The sequence below is a fragment of the Carassius auratus genome, chromosome 2 (assembly GCF_003368295.1).
Source record: "Carassius auratus strain Wakin chromosome 2, ASM336829v1, whole genome shotgun sequence".
NCBI lineage: Eukaryota > Metazoa > Chordata > Actinopteri > Cypriniformes > Cyprinidae > Carassius > Carassius auratus.
In genome coordinates, this window is record NC_039244.1 from 16,930,556 (window position 1) to 16,954,377 (window position 23,822).

Below are 23,822 nucleotides of genomic sequence, written 5' to 3' on the forward strand. Positions count from 1 at the left end.
CATCCGCCAGCAACAAATAGTGGAGCACATGGCCTCACGTCAAGGAGACGCCGAACGTGAGCTCGCCGCCCTCCGCGCCGCCGCCCACCGCACGCCGCTGCCTGACCCCCGTGTCCAAGCCGTCCAGCTGATGCCACGGATGACATCGCATGACGACGTGGAGATGTATCTTCGGATGTTTGAGGCCACCGCAGTCCGGGAGGCGTGGCCAGAGGACGAGTGGGCCCACCTCCTCGCACCGCTGCTGACCGGGGAAGCGCAGCGGGCGTATTTCACCATGACGGCCGAGAGAAGCCGGAACTATGGAGAGGTGAAGAAGGAGATCCTGGGCCGAGTAGGCCTTTCCCCAATCTGTGCGGCGCAGCAATTCCATGACTGGGAATATCGAGCTCGACAGCCCGCTCGCGCCCAGGCGGCCGAACTATCCCGGCTGGCCCAACATTGGCTGTTGACCGGGGGTCCCTCCGCACACCAGGTAGCTGAGCGTGTGGTGATCGACCGACTCCTCCGCGCCCTTCCCCGCGCGTTGAGGCAGGCGGCTGGCATGAGGAACCCCACTGATCTCGACGGGCTCGTGGAGGCCATTGAGCTGGCGGAGGCCGCCCAACACCGGGAGATGGGGGAGCGGAGGCCGCCCAACACCGGGAGATGGGGGAGCGAGCGCCGCCTTTTCCCCGAAGGGTGGTCCAGGAGCGACGCTCGCCGGAGGGCACCCAGCAACCCGTGAGCAGGCCTGCGGTTCCCGGCCCCCAGGACGAGCCAATGCCCACCGAGCCGCCGCGTTCCCCAGGACGGACATGGCTAGCAGGCTGTTCAGTCCACGGTCCAGCGCCGAAGGCACCACGGGCCAGGGTGCGCATCAACGGCCGGCCGTTCGTCGCCGTCCTCGACTCGGGCAGCGGGGTAAGCCTGATACAACCGACTGTCCTTCCACCCCGAATAGGTTCCAGGGCCCGACTGGCGATAACGTGCGTGCACGGGGATACCAGGCATGTGCCGGCCCGGAGAGTGACCATCACCGCGACACCTGGTTCCTGGCCCGTCGAAGTGGGAATCTTAAGGAACCTACCGGTACCCGTTCTCCTCGGCCGGGATTGGCCGGGGTTCGATCAGCTCCTCCCCTCCAGCACACAGCCTGCTAGCCCGGCCGGGAACCGCCGACGCCGGAGTCCAGCAAGGCGCCCTCGACGAGGCCCCGCGCTGCTGACGTCGGACAGCCCTCGAGGAGGTGAGTCCCCCTCCCAAAACTCTAACCTGTTCTTCGATGTCTTCCAGCAGATAGCGGGAGGGGGGACGCTCGCCAAAGAGCAGCGTGGGGACGAGCGCCTCAAGCATTGCTGGTCTCAAGTGCGGGTGGCGGAAGGAGAGGATCTACAACCAGCTCCCCACCCCACACCCCACTTCATCATCCAAAACGGCCTGCTCTATTATGTCGGCCAGCGGAGGGGGGAGGAAAAGACGCTGTTGGTGGTACCGCGGAGCAAAGTCCCGGCGGTCTTGGAACTCGCCCACGCCCACCCGATGGCTGGCCACCTCGGCGGCCAAAACACGGTGCAACGGATCCAGGACCGCTTCCACTGGCCGGGACTGGAGGCGGATGTCAAGCGGTACTGCCAAGCGTGCCCGACGTGCCAACGGACCTCGCCACATACTCCTCCCCCTAGCCCGCTGATCCCGCTGCCGATCATTGAGGTGCCCTTCGAGCGCATCGGGATGGACCTAGTGGGGCCGCTGCCGAAGTCCGCCCGGGGCCATGAACACATCCTGGTTATCGTGGATTATGCCACCCGCTACCCAGAGGCCATTCCCCTCCGCAAGGCCACCGCCAAAAATATCGCACAGGAGCTCTTCCTACTGAGTAGTCGGGTTGGCCTGCCAGCGGAGATCCTGACCGACCAGGGCACCCCTTTCATGTCCCGGATCATGGCTGACCTCTGTAAACTCCTCAAAGTCCGACAGATCCGGACCAGCGTATACCACCCACAAACCGATGGGCTCGTGGAACGCTTTAACCAGACCCTGAAACAGATGCTGCGGCGTGTCGTGGCCGAGGACCGACGCGACTGGGACCAGATGATCCCGTATGTGCTGTTCGGGATCCGGGAGGTGCCCCAGGCATCCACCGGCTTCACGCCCTTCGAGCTCCTCTTCGGCCGCCAACCCCGAGGGCTCCTAGATGTTGCCCGGGAAGCCTGGGAACAACAGCCTGCGGTATGTCGGACCACCGTCGAGCACGTCAAGGCCATGAGGGAGCGGATCGACAGGGTCATGCTATTGGTCCGGGAGCATCTGACCAAGGCCCAGCAAGACCAGCAGCGCCTCTTCAATCGGGCTGCCCAACCCCGGGAGTTCCAGCCGGGAGATCACGTCATGGTACTGGTCCCCACCTCAGCCTGTAAGTTCCTGGCCCGCTGGCAGGGCCCGTATACGGTCACCGAACGGGTGGGACCCGTCACCTACAAAGTGCGCCAACCTGGTCGTCGAAGGGAAGAGCAGCTCTATCATATAAACCTGTTGAAGCGCTGGGTGGGGACCGGGCCCCAGCTCTCGGCCCTCGCCGCCACCTCTCCCGTGGTTGTGGACATGGACCCCCACCTCTCCGCAGCCCAGAAGACGGAACTGCAGCACCTGGTCGGTCAGTTCTCGGATGTGTTCTCCCCTCTGCCAGGGCGGACGGCCGTCATCCAGCACGAAATCCGAACACCACCAGGAGTCATCGTCCGGCAGCGGCCCTATCGTGTCCCGGAGGCTCGGCGACACGCAATCGAGACAGAGGTACAGGAGATGTTGAAGCTAGGGGTAATTGAGCCCTCGCGGAGTCCATGGTCCAGCCCCATCGTCATGGTCCCGAAGCCCGACGGCACCCTAAGGTTCTGCAACGACTTCCGCCGCCTAAATGAGGTCTCTGAATTCGATGGCTATCCCATGCCCCGCGTCGATGAGCTCCTGGATCGACTAGGAAGGGCCCGGTTCATATCAACTCTCGACCTCACCAAGGGGTATTGGCAAGTCCCCCTGTCCAAGGATGCCAAGCCTAAGACAGCCTTCTCGACCCCCAGTGGCCACTGGCAGTACCGGGTCCTTCCCTTCGGCCTGCACGGGGCCCCCGCCACATTCCAGAGGCTCATGGATGTCCTGCTGAGGCCCCATATGGCCTACGCCGCGGCCTACATCGACGACGTGGTCATACATTCAGAGACCTGGGGGGAACATTTAGAGCGGCTCCGGAGGGTGCTGCTGGACCTCCGCCGGGCGGGGCTCACCGCCAACCCCCGGAAATGTCACCTGGCTCTCTCCGAAGCCAAGTACCTGGGCTTCTGCGTGGGACGTGGCCTTATCCGCCCCCAGGAAAAGAAGGTGACAGCTATCCTCTCGGCACCACCGCCCTCTACCAAGACCCAGGTACGAGCCTTTTTGGGGTTGGCGGGATACTACCGATGTTTTATCCCTAACTTCTCCTCCTTAGCCTCTCCCCTGACAGATCTGACCAGGAAGGGGCAACCGGAGAAGATAGCCTGGAGTCCAGAGGCGGAAGAGGCGTTCCAGCAGGTGAAGTCAGCCCTCACCACGGAGCCAGTCCTGCGAGCCCCCGACTTCAACTGCCCCTTCCTGGTGCAAACCGACGCCTCGGACACCGGGTTGGGAGCCGTTCTCTCCCAGGTCCAGGACGGCGAGGAACACCCGGTGATCTTTATTAGCCGGAAGCTGACCCCGACCGAACAACGGTATGCCGCCGTGGAGAAGGAAGCGCTGGCCGTCAAGTGGGCAGTCCTGGAGCTCCGCTATTACCTCCTCAGACGCCGGTTCACCCTGCTGACAGATCATGCGCCACTGAAGTGGATGGCCCGCGCAAAGGACACCAACCCCAGGGTAACCCGCTGGTTCCTTGCGCTCCAGGACTTCCACTTCACCATACAACATCGGGCGGGGACGGCCAACGCCAACGCGGACGGTCTCTCCAGGATAGGGGCAGCTTTTGCAGGTCTGTCAGGCTCCACTCCCCACCCTCCCCATATCTCCCCATTGTACCGCAGGCGCAGGTCGACGCTTAGGGGGGGGGAGTGTGACATGCGTCCCGAGCGCTCGTCAGCGTCGCCCTGGCAACACACCGGAATCACCGGCACGAGCTCATCACGGGCTGAGCGGCCGCACCTGCAGCTCATCAAGCAGTGCCTACTTAGGCAGAGGAGGAAGACAGAGTGGTGAGGAATGTCTCCCAACAAGGACGCTAACCCTTTCCTCCTCTGTTGCAGAGAGCAGCGTGTGACCGTCAGCCCCACTAAGGAGAGCACAGCACGGGATCCACCACTCAGGACACAGCGAGCACGAGGGACTTGAAGCGCCACAGGAGAGCACCGCCTTCACCAAGAGCACTATTTTATTTAATAAATCCACCCTTCGGGGACTTTTTCTGTCCATCGGTTGTCGTGTAGTTCCTCACCCCGCCACAATATATATATATAGATAGATAGATAGATAGATAGATAGATAGATAGATAGATAGTAGTACTACTTGAACACAGTAAGGTCATAAATTGCTAAATTGCAATGGTAACTGTACACGTCTCAGTTTTGTCCTAATAATATCTGTGCTTTGTAATTGTAAAATATAGTTTTATTTGTATATTTGAAATACTCTCAAACAGAAAAATAGATCTCAACAACTGAAATGTTATATTGATGATTTCAATAAATGAATACCATAAATAGCTCAGGTTATGTAATCAGAACAACTCAATTCAACAAAAACAATAACAACAAAACTCTGTGGACAAAAATGTACTATAATTGAAATATAATCAAACAAAGAAATCCATTCATTTATATAGATAATTTACACTTTACAATCAATCAAATGTCTATTCAATAGTTTATTTATAATAAAATCACATTAATGTATATTATCAGCGAGTTTAAAGTTCTGCATGAATGTGACACATGGCATCGAATGATCTACACTATTCCTGACATAAATCATAATTTAGAAAGATTAATCCTCAAAATATTTGGTCATTCAAATGATTCTATATATATATAGAGAGAGAGAGAGAGAGAGAGAGTGAGAGAGAGAGAGAGAGAGAGAGAGAGAGAGAGACTCTGTGAATCTGTGGAGCATAAAATATAGATTTTGACCTTTTTTTTTTTTTTTTTTTGAAGACTTAATTGAATGATTAGCTTGATTCACAGTAATGGTAAAATATGCCAAAACAAAGCTCCACATCATTGTATAATATTACATTATTTTAGTTTATTATTTATTTTACATTATTATTTTTATGAGGGGAGGGAGTTAATAAAGCAGTCTTATCCAAGAGGCATTTGTTTGTGTAAAATGGCATCAGTCTATTTGAATCTGGAGGCCATTAAATATTATCTATGAGCCATGAGCTTCAAGGCACATGTGATCATTGGCTTTTTTGTAGTTTGTAGTTATGTAACTTTGTGGTGATTCTTGCTGATGTTTCCCACTTTCCTCATTATGCTTCTTTATCTGAAATTTACAGATAAAACGGGAGATTCAAATCATTTTCAGCGACAGATTTGAACTATTTTATATGATAGACGTTTGAGTAATGCAACAGAAAAAAAACGAAGCACATTTAAAGATGAAGGGTATAATTTCTGCAGGATTTTAAAAATAAAACAATTACACATTTCACTGTAATTACACCAGCAACATCTTTCAAAAAAATCTATTTCAGTTGTCAGTATTGAATATGAGTAGATCTTACCTTGTTTTGGAGGCGCTGGCAGTCGCCTCCTCAGTTTCCGAGATGAGCTAATGGTTTGTGTCTGAAATAAAAATATTATGACATAAGAGCATGTAAGAAAATGTGTATGAATATTATTTTAAATATGAAGACAGCACCTTGGTTTTTGTAGTCTTGACCTTGGTAAACTGGGTCTGTGGAGTTACATTAAGACCTGCATTTTTCAGAGCAGCAATTCTTGAGGAAATGTCTGAAACCTGGAAAAAAAATAGCACAGATCAAAGCAAGTAGATATGAAATGACTGTTTTATTGTGATCAGTAAGGCTTTGCGAAAAAAGACTGTTATGTGAAATGTTATTGGCAGTTTTGGGATGGATAGTCCATTTGCATAGTTCTATATAGTATGTACAGTATAATATACAGTATATATTATAGTATAACTTAATAACAGCTGTATATAGTATGTCCTGTATAAAGGAAATTTTATATTTCAATGTTTTTCAATATTTATTTTCATATTTCTAATGTTTATCAATATGTTTTAATCAGTTTTATCCTTATATTTTGCTTTTCCTTTTAATTTAAGTTCAAGTTTAGTTATTTTGTAATGTTCTTTTAATTGTTCACTTTTTATTTTTATTAAGCTTTAATTAATATCTATTTCAGCTTTATTTAGTAATTCTAATATTCTAATTCTAATTTTCTAATATTTCTAATTTAAGTTTTTCGTCTATTATTTACATTTCATTTAATTTTAGTTTTAGTAATTTTATTAAGTGCTTTGGTCCTTTTTATTCGTTTTTTTTTTCTATTTAGCTTTATTTTTGAGTTTTAGTCATTCCATTGTTAATTCTTTACTTCAATTAGTTTCCAAGGCAACATTTCTAATTTCAGTTTTTCATCTAATATTTATATTTACATTTTAGTTTAGTTTTATTTCAATTAATGATAACAATGTAAATAGTTTTAGTAATGTTTGTATATATTAATCATTAATTCAAGCTTAACTGCTTCTTCAGAGCTATGAGATGCTGCTGCTGAGATTCAGAAAGCGAGAGAGAGAGAGAAAGACAGAGAGCACAGCGTCCAGGTCGAACACACCTGGAGCTCAGACTGCTGCACCTGAGCTGCTGCAGAAGCCACCTGGTCCTCCAGATGTGACAGATCTCTTTCAGTGGTGGATCCACTGATGCTGCGTGCACACTCCTCCAGATCCCCCAGTTCAGCCTCAAGCCCGTACACTGTACCTGCCGCCACATATACCTGCACACAGCGAAATGAATGAGAATAAATTGAGAAGTAGCTCATAAATGCCCAGTGGCATGAGAAATGTTAATCTCCGAAAGAATCCACACATTCTCCTCAAGTCCGCTGAGCTGCTCATCCAGTCTTCTGGCCTCGGCAGGGGGAATTACTGAGACGTCACTGTGGTCTGACTGGCACTGTCCATCTCCGGCAGATCCGTGAATCAGATCCTCTGTAGCGTTCAGTACTTTTAGCACTTCTGTGGTGATGCTGCGCAGTGATGTGGCCGAGTACTTCTATTTACGATAAAAAGACAAAGGAAAGTATTGTAACTGTACACATTAACTTTCACATTAATGGGGTCAGTAACACCTGCATTAGCAAAATTATTATAACTGATTTAATGAATAAAATTTGCATTAAAATATTTTTTGGATGGGCCAACTGCATGCCATATTCTTTATGTAAACAATACGTCTAGACCAGGCTGAGAAACTGAATTATTACTTATGGAAACCCATTCCCAACCACATAAGGAAGAAAATAATGCTTTGTTAAATCTTAATTATGACATAAAAAGTCACAATTAGAAGATAAAAAGTCATAATCACGAAATTTAAAGAATCAAAATGATTATATACCATCTCATTTTTGACAGATTAGGTTATGATTTCAACTTTTATCTCATAATTATGACATATATATACATATATATATATATATATATATATATATATATATATATATATATATATATATATATATATATATATATATATAATGAAGCAGAAATGGGCTCCCATACTTATTTTCATTGTGCCTATATTCTGTAGGTCATAATGAGAGGATTTGCAAGTGTGCAGACGTCAGTCAGCTTGTATAGGAAACAAATCTGCCATTTAGAGTGCCACTGAGTGGATTAAAGCACCTCTGACTGGCCATTGTGTGTGCTCAATCTGCTCAACCAACATATCTGTGATTGGGTTAATGCTGTGAAGAAAAAAAAAAAAAACTTTGACCTGAATTGAACTATAATACACATATTTTATGTGGCAGCCATTATCATAATCATGATTATTTATTGATGAATTGCGCTCTAATAGAATGTGAAATATAATAAATAACGGGCATCAATAAGAGCAAACTGTCTATATTAGCATAAAATCATCACCTGTTGCAGTATATTGGAGATTAAATGTAGGTTTTTCTCTATGTCCAGCATGTGTGCATCCTAACAAAGATCAAAAAGAGGCAGAAGACAAAGACAAAGATAAGAAATAAAGAAGAGCTTCAGAGAAACAGGTTAAGAAGGTTAAATAAAAGCATGTTAGTCGCAAGAAACTAAGGTTACTGCAGCCAGTAGTGTTTAGTGTACATACTGTTGTTAGTAGTTACCTTGTAGATCTCCTCAGGTGACAGATACTGCTCCTGACCATGTGGGGCGCTGTGCTGAGTTGTGGGGTTCCTCTGTTTCTCCCTTTTTTCAATCAAATCACCTCGACTGTTGCTGTACTTCTTTAGAATTTTCTCTTCTGATGATTTTCTGCATTGTTTGTCTTCTGTCTTCTCGGTATCTTTAGTGTTTCTCTTTAGTGCCACAACTTCATTGATCTTGCCAGCTACCTTCATTTCTTTTTCCTGCACCTCCTTCGATTTTCCACCAACAAAGCACCCCTCAGATATGGTCTTGTCATCCATTTCCTGTACACTTAAATTCTTGTCTTCTTCAATCACCTTATGTTTCTCTCCCTCACTTCTCTCTTTGTCTAAAAATACCCCCTCACAAGTATAAGCTTCTGTGAGTTCTTCCATATCATCTGAAGCCTTCACTGCAGTATTAATTATCCTATCAAATTCCATCTTTCCATCTTCACTTATCAATCTACTCAAAGCGAGTTCGCTGGATAAGACCTCTCCAAGCTCCTCAATGTTATCAACCGTCTCTATATTCTCAGCTCTGCTCTGCTGACCTTCAACTGCATTTCCTTTTATATCTTTTATTTCAGCTTTTTCAGTCTGAACCTCTTGCTCGTTCTTTGTCTCTTCAACTCTCTCTCTAGCTATCTCATTTTGTGTATCTGTCTCAGCAAGTGTCTGTTTTCGGCTCACAGAGCTCATTTCTTCTGACTCACCCATGTTCTTTTGCTCACTAATGTCCTGCTTTGCCACAGTGTCCTTTTGCCTTTTCTCTGATCTACTGTCTTCTGATTTCTCTGCATGGTTTGGGGTTTTCTCATGATATTTTATAATGTTGGTTCCATCTGTCCTGTCATGGACCACCTGCAGCTCAGTTCTTATTGGCTGATTTATACCCTTGGTTTCAGTTTGATACTCAGACCTGTCCAGTTCATCTTCAGTTGAGGAAAGCAGTGTCTCGCTGGCCTGACTGGTCAACTCTCTCAGTATGGAAGTCAGGTCATCTTTCAATATCTCACTTGATCTCACTTGATTTGTAGATTCATTTTCATCTGACATTTCATTTGAATCGGACTCAAACTTTATTGAACCATCTCCCATGAATTTATCTCCCACTTTTGCATTTGTCTTATTTTCTTCATTCCCCAGTTGATACTCAAACCTGTCCAGTTCATCCTCAGTGGAGGAGAGTTGTGTTTCTCTGACTTGACTGGTCAGCTCTTTTAATTTGGAAGTCAACTCCTGATCTAAAGATCCAACTACACCAAGGGCCCCATGATTGTAATTGCTGGGAGAATTGAGACCAAGTCCAAATGGATCAGGGGTCACGGCCCCAGAGCTCAAGATGTCAGGGGTCGCAGTGTCTGAAGTGTCTGAAGTGCCTTGTTTCACATGACGCCTCTTCATCAGATCATCTAAGACGTGACTACTGGAATCCTGCCAAATATAATCATCAGAGTCATGGAATGTAGAAAAAAAATTATAATGATACAATAAAATAACTTTTTATAGGTTCAGAACTTGAACTGAAACTGAACCTAATACAAGAAACATTTTCAGATATAATTGTTGTTACCGACTGTCCTTTCCACTCTGCCTCCTCTCTTTTATTTTTCCTCCTTCGCCTTGACCTTTTGACACTGTTGTCCTCTAGGCCATCCTCGCTGCTTTCAGCGCCTCCTGGATTGAAACTGATATCCATGATATTCGCACAACGGGCGGATGAGGGTCGTCTGTGTTCTAGTGGCACTTTTCTCTTCAAGAAGGGCAGCAGAGTTTTCGGGGACTGGGGTAGCGTCCCTTCCTGTCCTGAGGAGTTCTCAGCATCAGCATTCAAGGTGTGTGCAGTGAGGTGTTGTGCTTGTGCATTTAAAGGCAAGGTTGCTTGATGGCTGTAGGACTCTTGGTAACCCAACTGCTTATTGGCCGACATTTTACGCCGAAACTCATCCAGTGCAACGCCCCAGACCCCATTAGCTTCAGGCTCTGTTTCTGAGCCCATCTCATCGTAAGCTGACACCACATCAGACTCCCTTTCCAAGACGCTGTAGACCAGACTTTTGCGCTTAGTTAAAAGGCCTGGTCGAGAGAGCAGGTTGCTCTGATAAGCAATCCAGTTACCATCAGGACTCTGTAACACTAAAGACACATACACAGCATTTAAACACACACACACACATATATATTAATTTATATATACAGTATATAAATGAAGGTAGTTAACAGTTTCAAATGTTAAAATAATTTAAAATCTCTCTCTCATAAACAAGAGAAGTCAATTAACTGTGATTCAGAATCAAATGGATTTAAGTCAAGGATCTAACTGGAATTGTCCAGTCGGTCGACACTCCTCCAGCTAGGCATGACCTGGACAGGCATCGTTTCTTCCATTGTTTCCAGAGTATGACTTATAGAGGATGAAGGTCTTGACCCAGTGTTAGAATGCTGGTCTGTTTTCTCATCAGTCATGAGACAGAAAGCTGAGCGAGACTTCTGAGGTAAGAGGAAATGTTTCATTCAGCAAACATTGAAGCAACAGAACAATCCAAAAAACATTGCAAAATTGCAGGTGATTCAGTCTTTAAAAGAAATAAAAAGCCACTGTACCCAGAGAGGAGCGTCAAAGGCACTCTGGGTTTGATCAGGAGAGATTCGATCACTGTTCTCTTCAGTCTGTTGATCCTTTTTCCGGCGGACAATCTAATGTTTAAATATTCCAATATAATACTTTTATGCAAACATTGTCATTTATTCAATGTATAAATAATAATATGACATTTTAAAATTAATATAATAATTGAAAATTATTTATAGCAAAAAAAATTATACATTTACATTTTATAATATATCAACACATATATTCCTATTCAAAATATGTTAAATAATACAATTCTTCATTGTATTTTAGATGTAAACCAAGACTGTAAATATATACAAATACCAAGATCTTTATACATTCAGATGTCACATGACCCTTCACAAATCATTCTAATACGCTGATTTGGTGTTCAAGAAACATTTCTTTTTATACATATTTTTGTGGAAATCTTAACAGGACTCTTTGATTAATAGAAATTATAGCATTTAATTGAAATAAAAACCTACGCAATTTCAAAACTCTACATTCATGAAAGGTCATTGCTGTCACTTATTACTCACTTTTTGTACTATAGTTGTGGTCAATTCCTCTATCAGCTCTCTTCTGTTCTCTCGCAAATAATGAGCTTCTTTCTCCTTCTCCTACAAAGCAAATGTCAAATAGCTGCCCTGAAGGAATAATCTTGTACTTATTAATGGAAAAGTCTTACTTGACTGCCAGTCTGGCTCTCAGCTTTAGCAATAGCCTCATCTATGGCCTCTTCTGCCACCCGCTGTGCCACATTAATAGTCTCAGCCATGCTGTGCTCTGGAGAGACACATAATAAATCAAAGAAAATAGCTGAAAATTGCCATATCATTGTCAAGTGTTTTAAAATGTCAACTCATAAAATCAAAACTACTGATATTCAGTAACAAAACCCTAAATAATTATTTGATCACAAACCTTCACTTTGCCTGTAAAACGTGGAGTCGCTCTCATACATACTACTCTCATTGCAGACACTCTCCTCATAAGTGCTCCCCTCTGTTGGTGCAAAAAAATGTTCCAGCTGATTTAGTCAGAAACTTTACAATGCTTTATAATCTATCCATTTTCAGTTGCAGAGGATGCATAACTTCAGTAAGTGTGTGTGTATGTTGCATGCCATGAAGAAATACTTAATGCCTCGATTTCTGGGGGCATCAACTTTTTATAAAATGTTTTTCCTAATGATCTTTTATCCATCATTCAAATAATATTCTTAAGAGTGATAAGGTAGGATGAGAGTGAAATAGACAGCTTGGCTCAATATTAAATTAAGAAAAAACAAGTAAAACCATATGCATCAACATTTCTGTTGTTGTTGTTTGTGTTACTGACAAACTGTTCCTGAGATAAACTGAGAGATTCAACAGCCCTTCCGGTTCTGACACATGATTTTATTGTGGTGTCAACGGTTTTCTCTCTCTATCGGTTGACAAATCATTTGATTGGTAAATACTGACATATCAGTATGGCCTCAGCTCTACATACATCCATTTAAAGTGCTCCCCTCAAACCAATGAAGGTCAGTCTTCCTCTGAAGTCCCTCTATTAAGACACCTGCCCTTTACATTCAAGCAAGTGCTTGTGCCTACACTCTGCCGAAGAGAGCAAATCAAAGTAATGTTATGAATCTAGATTTTTCTATGAGATAATCTGAAGACTGATGTTGCAGCTTAAAAACCTATCCTATAATGCTATAAGCTTATTGCTCCATTTCTTAGTCTGACGTTAAACTCAAACAGATTATCTCCAAGCTTTTCTCTGCATTAAATTTCCAAAAGCCTGACCACAGTGCGGTGAGTTTTGTGGCCAAAGCTCTTTATATTTCATTGTCACTGTAATGGTTTTACTCTCCTCCACAGAGAGCTATTGTTTCTCAGAGGTTACAGGCGTCTGCCGAGGTGACAAACATCCACAGTCATGGTCATCCATAGTTAATGTGGCATCGGCCTTGCTCTAAACTGCTTTCCTCTTCAGGGAGAAGACGGTCTCTGCTCACAGACCACAGCAAAACTGAAATGGAGGCTGGACATAGACCATAACTCATTACAAGCTAAGGAGCTTCAAACTGGCGTGGAGGGAAAAAATTATAATTTAGATTTTTTTTTAACTTCCAAACAAGGGTGCACAGTAAAAAAAATTGTGAATTAGCAGTATACATCTGGCTACTACCTTCTGGCTGTATCTTTACAGTAAATTGTTTTACTGTAAAAATGCACTGTATCCTTTTGACTTTCCAGTGCACAGGGAGCAGGAAATTTCTGTATTATATCTTTCTGTACACCAGTAAACTGTAATATTCAGTCATTTTTATTCAGTCATTTTATTTAAGTGAATAAATTATTTACCTGTTATTGTAATAAGTCGTTAGTGTGTAGAATTATGTGTATATGCTTGATTTTGATTCGTTATTTAAATAAATAACGAAATAACGATAATCATAATCACATTGACCCTTCCTCCATAAACATGAATAATTCTCAGAAATCCTGCTGCTGTTAAATTGTATACAGAGGAGGCAAGTCAGACCAGATGAACCCCGTCTGCTCTTTCCTTAACCCTCATGAATTAGTGCTAAATACATGTGTGCACATGCAACCATAAGCTGTGAAAAAGACATAGTGAAGGACAATCTAAAACTGACATATGCACTGAACGCAGATGTCATTTGAAATGGAGCAACTTTTACAAACCAGCTCTTTTACCTCCAAAGCATATACCAAAATGCATGAAAATTTTTGTGAATTTTCAAGAAAGGTCATATAATAGTCCAGACAGCGAGTACCTGTAAGCTCTGTTAGCGATCCATGCTCAGCTGCATGCCTCTTGTAGAGGTTCTTTAATACTTTGGCACTGCCAAACTGTTTAAAACGCCTTCTCACATTATTGTAGAACCATTCCAGTGACTGGGTCTTCAGTAGCCTGGAAATGCAAGAAGAACAAGGCCACATTATAATGTTTATTTAAGAGCGTTCCTGAGTTTCTGTTTACATTACACTGATTAAAACCTTTGACAACATAAATACAGAACATATGTTTATGAAGACCATGACATTTGTCCTATAATCATAGACACAAGGTTCTATAATCAAGCACACACACAAACAAACAGTATCTACAAAGAAAGGTCATAGTAGATAGAGCATTTAGAGCATGTGTTTTTTCAGAGGAACTGCCTGCTGAGAACATATAAGATTGCATATAAAGGGCAAATAATATTTATACATAATAATATTTATAATATCAAATAATACTTATACATACACACGCACACTCTGTTTAAGTGTGAGTGTTTATGTATAAGATAGGAAAGAAAATAAATAATCCTTCTATAAGTAAAAAAAAAAATAACTACAACAATATTTTGTACAGAAATGCAGGACTTTTGTAGGACATAGTAACCTTCCATGCACAGTGTGGGAAGTGTAAAGCTCTTGGGTTTCATTAAAAATGATATCACAGCACATTCATATGACATCTGTAGAAACAGCAAAATAAGGCAGTCACCCAAAATTTGACCCTGACTTCACTGGTTAGCAAAATCAAATGAGTTAAGCCTAAAATGAAGGTGGGGTTAAGTCATTTATATGTTTGCAGACATTTGTAAATTAGTGTGCATGTATGAAGAGCAAAATTGTCTTCAGTCTTGGTTCAGTAATATTCTGACCTACAGCACTCTGCGACATTTACAAAGGCCTTTGAGAGCAATAAATGTCATGTCGTGCTCTATACTTGTATTATACGTAATTATTTTGATGACTGCAGAAGCCTTCACAGTGCTATCTGAACCCTCACCAGGAGGGTTATTGCACTCTCTTTCATTAAACCATGTGTGTAAACAAACCCGGAGCCATACAGACACTGATGCTCAAATGACTACTGGGTGCTACAAAAAGGTGCTTTAAAGTAGAGAGACACAACTCATGAACATAAACACGAGAACATTTTCACAGTAAAACAAACAGTCCATTTACAGATCCAGTTCTGAACCCCTCAGGATGTCTTTTGTTAGTTTCATGTAAATTAACTGTACTTTCTTTTTTACTGTATAAAAATACTTACAATTATTTTTACAAATTCATATATGTTTTTTTTTTATTTACTTATTATAAACTTTATTTATTTCATCTATATTCTATATTCTGTCTGATAAAATTTTGACTGATTATTCTATAGTATTCTGTCGAAATAAAATATGCCGCTAAAAACTGAAATAAAGTGAATTTAGGCATCACAACATTATAATGTACACATTGAAAAAATGATTTTCCTTCTTAGATTTGCAAAAGTTAACTGTTACTAAATTATTAGTATTTTTAAGATTCACTTCAACTGAGACATGGAATTAGACACGTTCATCTAAATGTAAAAAATAAATAAAAATATTGTATGAGAAATTAGCATGTATAATGAATTATCCAATACTGACTGATACGGTCAATTAAAAAATTCTGATATCAACTAACTAACTGATAAAGCACCAATTTATCATGCACCCCTAGTTTTTAAACCCTGAAAACTACCAGAGGCATCATGAGGCTTTAACCTGCATGTGTGTCCCACTAAAGCCCCCTGACGGAGCTCACGCTCACTCGGTCTCCGAACCACAACAGCTCTTGTTAGCATGGCAATACTGACCTGGTCTTCTGGCAGGCGGAGCACAGCCAACCTTTGTCCTTCTTACTATATGTGCAGCAGCCCTTGCAGATGTTGTAGCAACAGTCCAGGCAGCAACGTTTTGGGTTGAGCAGGAAAGTGAAGGGAGAACAGCAGCGGATGCAGCAGCGCTCATTAAACCTGTGCTGCCGCGACAGCAGAACAGACCGACTGCCCTCCTCAACCAGTGTCTTCATCACTCTGGAGTGAGAGAGAGAGAGAGAGAGAGAGAGAGAAAATAAGAAGAAGAAAATGGAAATGGAAAAACAGCTGTGATATAAAGAATCTGACTAAAATTATCTAAAATGATTAAGCTGATGCATATTTGTCTGAGTATTAGGATGATGCATTAAAAACATACATAATTTATCTCTTTGGAAGGCAGGCTGTAGTGCCCTGTAAGTGGATCATGTTCGCATGACATCTGCGTGTTGACAGATGTGCTGCATTTGCCCTTCAACGTCTTAAATCTGTCTGCAATTCCAGCCGTACTGCAGCCTCCAGAGAGGAGAGAGCAATTCAGAGCAAAATTGCTCTGACAGCAGAGAGACGAGAGACCTAACACTATTCAATAGAGGTTTGCAACCAGCACACATTTTGTTTGGACTAGGTCCATTAGATGCTGCTTAATTAAACTGATGTGCATTTAGGATATGAATTAAAAGTTACGTTTATGATTAACAAGTCAGAATTGTAGGCTTTACTGTGTACAGCAGTAAGAAGGCAACTGAATAAATGAAAGTAAATAAGAAATATCTTAATCAAGCTTGCACTGATACATCAGTAGGTGGCATTAAGAGACTACATTTATGAGTAAATCACTGAATCAGTCACTCAACCGAATTGTTACATTCAAAATACTGCTTTATTCTACAACAAAACAAGAGAGTAATTACCTAGTGACCATTAAAAAAGTATGTTCTATATAGTAAGAATGCATTCTGGATGTACTACATTCATCATGTCTACCAGCATCAGTTGCGTTGTTGCTTCACTAACTGCTATTCACAAATCCTCTCCCGTGGCCTTGTGGGATAGTAAAGTGTCAAATGAATGCATACTTCAGATTCTTGCCAGAAATAGCAGGTCATCCCTACTCACAATACTTTGAATTCAGACATACTGTCCTGTTCATGTATTGTTTTGCATCTACTGTATGCCTGGGAGATTTTGGATGTGTTTATGAATAAATCATTGAATAACTGAATCATCTGAATCGATTCGCTCAAAAACACTGATTCATTCAGAGTTGCTCAAAGATGAATAAAGGTTCCTTCTGCTTTGACTTTGGTTGGAAATATTTTCTTTGTCAGAAGTATGTAAATTAAGATAAATGGCTATATTTGAATATTATAATATATAAGTTAATAATAACTTCTTGTTTATTAAAGTGTTGCATAAAGGCAATATCACACTTGCAACTGTGCTTCTGTACGGTGCCCCTAAGCTGATTTTATTAATGCTAATTAATAGAACATAATTATAAATACTATAGCTTTTCGTTGGGGAATTAATCATTCATGTAGTTTCATTTGCACACAACATGCTCATTTATCATTTATCTGACAATTATGTCAATAATGTTTTGACTTTATGATTGTATTTATGCCTATGTGTTATGATAAATGAGCATGTTGTGTTTTCATTTACAAATTAAACTACGTGAAGTAGGCTATTATTTACAAAAGTATTCCGAATGTTAAGTAAAGAGATCGAAATTAAGGGATAAAATAAATCTAAATGAATATAAAAACATAACCAATAATAACATGATAATAATAATAATTATATACAAATATTACGGGGAAAAGACTATCAGTTAATGGATTTACAAGACTGTTGGATGGATAAAAATGTTTTTTATATTTTATATTTTATATTATGCACTTTATGTAAAATTTATTTATGATAAACTTCATTTGAATGCTCGATCAAATGGAATACAGCCCGGTAGCCTAGGCCTATGGTTAATATAATAATTTAATAATATGATAATTTCTTACTTCAAAATAAAATATGAATGAATCCATCATAATCCTGGACTTCTGAGGTTATGCAGGATTATTTACATTGAACACGTGGCCACAAGAAAAATGTTGTCATTCCATAAACATAAGAAGTCGTGGCCACGAGAAATGGATGTCGTTCCCTCAAAATAACATCTCGAGGCCACGACATAAGGATGTTGTTACCTCGATAAAATGATCTCGTGGCCACGACATAATAACACATTCCCACGAGTTAATATGACGTTCTCATAAATTAATATATCATGGCCATGACATATTATCACACTCCCACAAGTTATTATGTCGTGGTCACGGCAAAACTAAGTGAACCCACCGAGTCACCTAAGGGGCACTGTACTTCTGGTCATCATATCATCATGGTTGTGATTTTTTTATGGAAATGTAAATAATTTAAAATTATATGACATGATACAAATTGTTCTAAAAGCTAATCTATGACTCATAGAGATAAATTGACAAAGAAGAATAGAAAGACAGATGAAAACTAGAAAGGAAGTATTGTATTGAAAATATCTGCTTCAGGTATGGCGTTTACTTTGTCTCTCCACACAACAGCAACAGGAAATCATTACGGATGATTAGAGCCCCAGCTTGAATGGATCGACTCCAGTGAATACTGAGAGAGGGGAACTGAGGATAATCTCAGCAGACTTAAAACAGACAGACAGGACAGAATAAAAAATGGTAAAGGAAGAAAACTAAGTCTTTAATGACATCATGCACACACAAGGGGGGATAATACATTACAGTGATGTTGATGTTGTAACTGTGGACTTGGCAAACATAATTTTAAAACACTGCATTTGTGTCCATGTGTGCACATTGAAATAGTTTGCTGACAAATTTGTGCCAAAATCTCCCTTTGAGGACATTTTGCGCATGCATTTGCTTGAACTCAGTGAAAAACAACTCTTGCACTAAATCCAAGATGCATGTAGTTTCTAGATTAATCTCTAAATGTGATATTAAGACCCTACAAATGGAGATTACAAACAGCTTTCCACCAGTTTGTATAGACTGAATCAGTGAAAAATGCATTTAAAGTGACAGAAAAAAAAGGAAGATAATAGCTGAAGATTCTTACAGACCTGAGCAGGATCAATTTCATGTCCCTACAATCACCCACGGTGATGATACCCCATCAGGGGTCTCTCCAATGAACTTATAATTGGATACTCAGCAGGCCATTTCCACCGAGTTCTCAGAAATATGGTCTGTTGTTTACAAAGCAAGCTGTTAGCAGAGAACAGCAGAAGTGTCCTGTGCCAGTAGGTGCAGATCCAAGGGAAGGTCTACTAAGTGACTCATGCCAGATAACCAGACTGGGCACAGGTGTGATGGACAGGGGGTCAACCAAAGCAAATATTTTTACTAAGTCATTTGACAGACCAATATCTATCATGAATGACAGGTTACATTAGATACAATCTGCAACTATAATACACATTTAAGAATATAGTCTTCTTTTCCCTTGCCTGTTACACAGTATGTATCTATGATACATTTTATATTATCCTTTGAAGTTTATAATGTATAATATAACTGACACTTTTATTGTTCAATATTTGATGTATATCAGCTGATATTAGATATTTAGTTAGATTGTGGATTTTGTTCCCATACAATTTTTTACATTATATTAAGTGAGTATTAGATGATGGCAGAGGCAAAGTTATTAAAAAAAAAATAATATTAATAATTCAACAATGTTTACATTTTAACAGATATGTCATTTTTTATACTGTACATTAAAATATAGTGATGGTTTAAGTTTTGAATGTTTTGTTATGAATATATTTAGACTAGGCACTTACCAACATGAAAATAATAATTAGTTTTATTTTTCAATGCAGTGTTAAAATATTTTGTAGTACCCCCCCCCCCCATTCAAATTAAAATTAATAAACATTAACATAAATAAAATGCATTTTATAATATAACATACATTTTATGTATTAGTAATTGAGTCTAAATTAAATCTCATAAAAAAATGTTGCATGAGGATTGAGAGCTTCTCTGCACACAAAACAAGGGAGATAAAACTCAAACCTAATCTACTGTTGTGTTATATAGCGCAAAGACTCCAGCATTGCAGCAATTACATGACCTATTCCAGGAAAATCTTGTTTACATAGATCAGCAGTGTTATTGCAACACAATAACACATAGCAGACAGTAAAACAAGATGTGGTATGCTGGGAAAGGCTGACTTTAGAGCAATGCAAGAAAACATACTAATCAGAGCTTGTCAATCTGTCAAATGTTGTTAGTTGCTAGTCTTTCTATGGAGATTCAGCATAGACAGAACTGAGACAAAACTAGTTCTCTAATTTAAATTAATTCTCATGAAGAATCAGGTTTGGATGCGGAAGAACAGCTTCAAAACAAGCTTCACAAATATTCACATAGCTGTATTATAAATAACAGTGTAAATGGATCAGCATGTAATTAAAGAAACTATCTGGTCATAATTGTTTGTTTGGGCCTACATAAACAATTGAATAGTGTACTACAAGTCGAAATGTGTGCCCAGAATCACTATGTTCTGTGTGCAGTTCCATTACATTTCCTCTTCGTGTACTGGATTAACAGCATCTTCATAAAAATGACAGAATCTGACATCCGTTTGAAAACTTTGATTTAATGAAATGGAAAATCAAGGATAAGAGCATGGATAGATGGTGGACTCTACGGTGTATTTCCAGATTTTTTCCAAAGGCTGACTATGATACACACCTTTAGTACTATTACATTCTTTGCTCATTTGTTTCCATCCTTGTGTGATTTTCTTAACCTTTATCATGCAAAATAAAATTGAACAGTTGTTCTTATCAAGGGTTTTGTTAAATATTTCTGGAACAAATATCTGATGCCTTGACATATTTAATCGGTTCTCTTTTTTGTACTACTTTGTCAAAACAAATACTTTCCCTGTATTCCTTTTTTTTCTTTTTTTTTGCTCTTCCAATCTCTTCCAGTGAACTCACTCAGTCCTGTTTAAAATTCAGAGATGCTCCCCAGGTGTCAGAGAGGCTATTGAAAAGCTCGATGCATGCAGGCAGGACACACTTGGGAAAAGAAAAAAAATGCTGTCTGCATAAAATGAGATGGTTTAAGGTTTTGCAGTGATTTGAAAAATAATTGTGGGGCTTAAGAAATAGCACTAATATTCTAAAAGAAATTCTGTTTAATCATTTGAACAAGGTAAAGAGAATTGAACAAAAATACCTGACAATTATTATAGGGTTGTATGGTACAAAAATAACATGGTATACAGGCTAACCAATCCCAATGCTCTAACAAGACAAACAAAAACCTGTTTCTTGGTTGGAGGAAAATCAAAGGCAAACTGTACTCAACATTACATCCCAGCAGATCAACATGTTATTAACATCCATCTTAAGCGATTCAATTACAGTAAAAGTGGACAGCTAAGACAGATCTTCACTCTGGCCATTAACACACATCTCAAACATGTCGCCTGTAAGCACCCGTGATTGGATTTTGAAGGCAAGGGTCTCTTTTTGTGACTACATAAAAATACGATGTCAGTGTATTTCTACATTTCTGAGCTGATCTGATGCCAAAAAGCATGAGACAGCTACACTGAGGCATTGTTTTTGTTTTTTCCCAAATTAATTTTAGTGCCATTATTCCTGCTTCCTTTTCCAGCAAACAAGCATTTTCAACAGCAGAGTGAGAGATTAGAGAAGTCCGAGCGCTTGTCTGTCGGTCAGATAAAACCCTGGTGCCAAACAAAGTCATTAACTAAAGTGTTTTTCTCACCCCAAAGTACCATGATGAGTAATGTGCTTCATTGTTCCAATGTTGCACTTTTTTTTTTTAAAGAAAGACAAAACAACGATGGAAAGAAGGAAAGATAGAAGGTCAAACAGACTAAATACATGGGTTATGTTCTGCTCTTTGGGGACCAATGTATTTATACATAGTACTACACAAAAAACCTTAAAAGGCAGGTCAGGTAAGACCATCAGTTAAGCATTCTGCCTGTTTCACACAATTACTTTCTGTGAAGTGCTGCAAATAAAAACACCAAAGAGATTTTTTTATATGTAAAAAGAAAGGGCCTTTTAATTCGCAAATACCTGTTAAGATAGAAATATTGGTCTCATATAACCAATAAGATACAACATGAGTCTGTCTCTCCTGAATAATAATGCATCTATGTGTATCTTTAGTTCAGAATCAGATTTCTTCAAAGCTCAGGGAAGTGAGTCATGGATAAGGAGGGAAAGGGAGAGCCCTTCCTGTCATTTTGTTTTAAAGAATGACCAAGAAGGATGGGAACTTCCTCATGCTCTCTAGCTACTTGAACACCATTTGGGTGACATCACAAGGAAGACCATGCTAAAATGGCTTATTTACCAACTTTTCATGGGAAAATCTGGTGATATTCAGCATTATAATTTTAAAATGTCCTATACTACAGTTTAAGTTTGGTTTGGTACAACTTTTCATGCTTCTGATAAAGTCTCTTAGGCTCATCCAAGCTGCATTTATCTGATAATAAAAGAACGAACAAATGAATGACTAACAATGTAAATATTTTACTGTCACTTTTAATTCATTTAATGTATCCTTGCTGAATAAAAGCAAAAATCTTACTGACTCCAAACTTCAGAACAGCAGTGTATTTTGTGCAGGAGGAGTGATAAAACTGTGATGCTACAAAGACACAGAAGTGTGCATGAGACTCACTTGAGCCGCATCTCCTCAGTCTTGCGCAGCTCCATGTCCCTTTGCACCACCTGCATCACATGCTCAGCCTCCACATCCGTCAGACCAGAGAGATCCAGTTTACGCCCCATTCTTCACCTCTGCAGAGCTAATAAGATACCTGCCCTGTCCCAGCTGTTAGCTAAGAACAGTAAAAGAAGCATTTAATATATCAAAAGCTAGGCATCAGCTGCGCCTGTGGCTTCATAATGTGTTTCATGTTGCAGACAAAAGTTACAGTTTTACTTTATGAGGTTATTTTTTAATTTCATACTCTAACCAGGATCTTTTAATGCTTTGGCAAAATCAGTTTTCGACTATAGCCTAATGGAAGCTGGGAGGTAAATCTAATGACAAAACAATCTTGTTATTATAACATGATTTCATTATGAAATCAGCATAATACAGTGTATTGCAAAAGTCCAAAGTAAATCATCTTGCATAAGGCTGTTAAATCTGCATTTAGCTGAAAAAAAGGCCTTGAGATTCAAGACCACAACAATGTCATTTGTATCCACTGCCCTAGATGTTTGATAATTCTGGCATGACTTATAAAGAATACATGAAACTGTCTGAGGCACAACATGCCTTGGGTTGTGACCTTGCCTTAAACACAATTAAAACTTTTTTGTCTGAAAGATAAGTCCCCAATGATGCCATTGTCAATATATATATATATATATATATATATATATATATATATATATATATATATATATATATATATATATATATATATAATTCACTAGCTGAAATAAACCAACTGAAATAAAACAAATACTATCCTAAAAATTAAATAAAAATATATTACAGCTTAATAAAATAAATAAATAAATAAATAAAAGTACTAAAACTAAAATTAAATGAAAACTGAACATATAGGCTAAAAATATAATAATGTATATATAATAATAAAAATAACAAATGAAACCAAGGCTTTTGCTGGCACACTGTAAAACTATCTTTCTCAGCAACCTCAAAACCATCTGCTGAGTAAACAGTGAAAGCAAATGCAGAGCTTTTGCCCATGAGATATAACTACAATTCATTTGTCAGAAGGTGGCAACGCATTAAAGGGACAGTTTTACTTTTCGTCATTTACTGTACTCTCCACAGCCTCAAGTCACCATTCACTTTCGATGCATCTCTTCCCAGTCCATGAAAGTGAATGGTGACTGAACCTGTCACCTCTCCAAAAGAAAGAAAGAAAGAAAGACTACAGTATGTTCACACACAGGTTATTCATACTGAGTTTGGATAACAAACCTCTTTCATCTCAAAGCTCAAAGCCATAATAAATATGTTCTGTTCTGATTAATAATGCAGTCGCGTTTATAAAAATAAATAAATAACAAGACTGCAATAATTAGCAAATAAGCCATAGGCCTACTAGAGACATA

At 40.3% G+C, this 23,822-nt stretch overlaps 2 protein-coding genes across 6 annotated transcripts in view; one reads left to right on the forward strand and one right to left on the reverse strand.

The window, feature by feature from the left end:
• On the forward strand, positions 1-5,167 carry LOC113040694 (uncharacterized). The gene is made up of 3 exons (XM_026198969.1): positions 1-598; positions 631-1,202; positions 5,158-5,167. Exons 1-3 carry the CDS (start codon positions 29-31, stop codon positions 5,165-5,167), a joined length of 1,152 nt encoding a protein of 383 aa, XP_026054754.1. The 5' UTR covers positions 1-28.
• The window catches only part of LOC113118136 (rab effector MyRIP-like), a 19,070-nt gene continuing 387 nt past the window's right edge, over positions 5,140-23,822 (reverse strand). The window contains exons 2-18 of one of the 5 annotated variants that reach the window (XM_026287101.1): positions 22,405-22,564; positions 20,612-20,616; positions 15,638-15,854; positions 13,785-13,921; positions 11,918-11,998; positions 11,682-11,779; positions 11,533-11,613; positions 10,981-11,073; positions 10,698-10,866; positions 9,950-10,512; positions 8,353-9,810; positions 8,129-8,188; positions 7,068-7,253; positions 6,814-6,975; positions 5,870-5,968; positions 5,733-5,793; positions 5,141-5,491 (exon numbers count right to left, since the gene is read on the reverse strand). In XM_026287101.1, the coding sequence (XP_026142886.1) occupies positions 5,478-5,491; positions 5,733-5,793; positions 5,870-5,968; positions 6,814-6,975; positions 7,068-7,253; positions 8,129-8,188; positions 8,353-9,810; positions 9,950-10,512; positions 10,698-10,866; positions 10,981-11,073; positions 11,533-11,613; positions 11,682-11,779; positions 11,918-11,998; positions 13,785-13,921; positions 15,638-15,854; positions 20,612-20,616; positions 22,405-22,514 (3,594 nt within the window). In that variant the 5' untranslated portion in view covers positions 22,515-22,564 and the 3' untranslated portion in view covers positions 5,141-5,477. Of the gene's footprint in view, positions 5,492-5,732; positions 5,794-5,869; positions 5,969-6,813; positions 6,976-7,067; positions 7,254-8,128; positions 8,189-8,352; positions 9,811-9,949; positions 10,513-10,697; positions 10,867-10,980; positions 11,074-11,532; positions 11,614-11,681; positions 11,780-11,917; positions 11,999-13,784; positions 13,922-15,637; positions 15,857-18,773; positions 18,968-20,611; positions 20,617-22,400; positions 22,565-23,822 lie in introns of those variants that run through there. The other 4 variants (XM_026287085.1, XM_026287068.1, XM_026287074.1 and 1 more) reach the window with 4 other exon arrangements.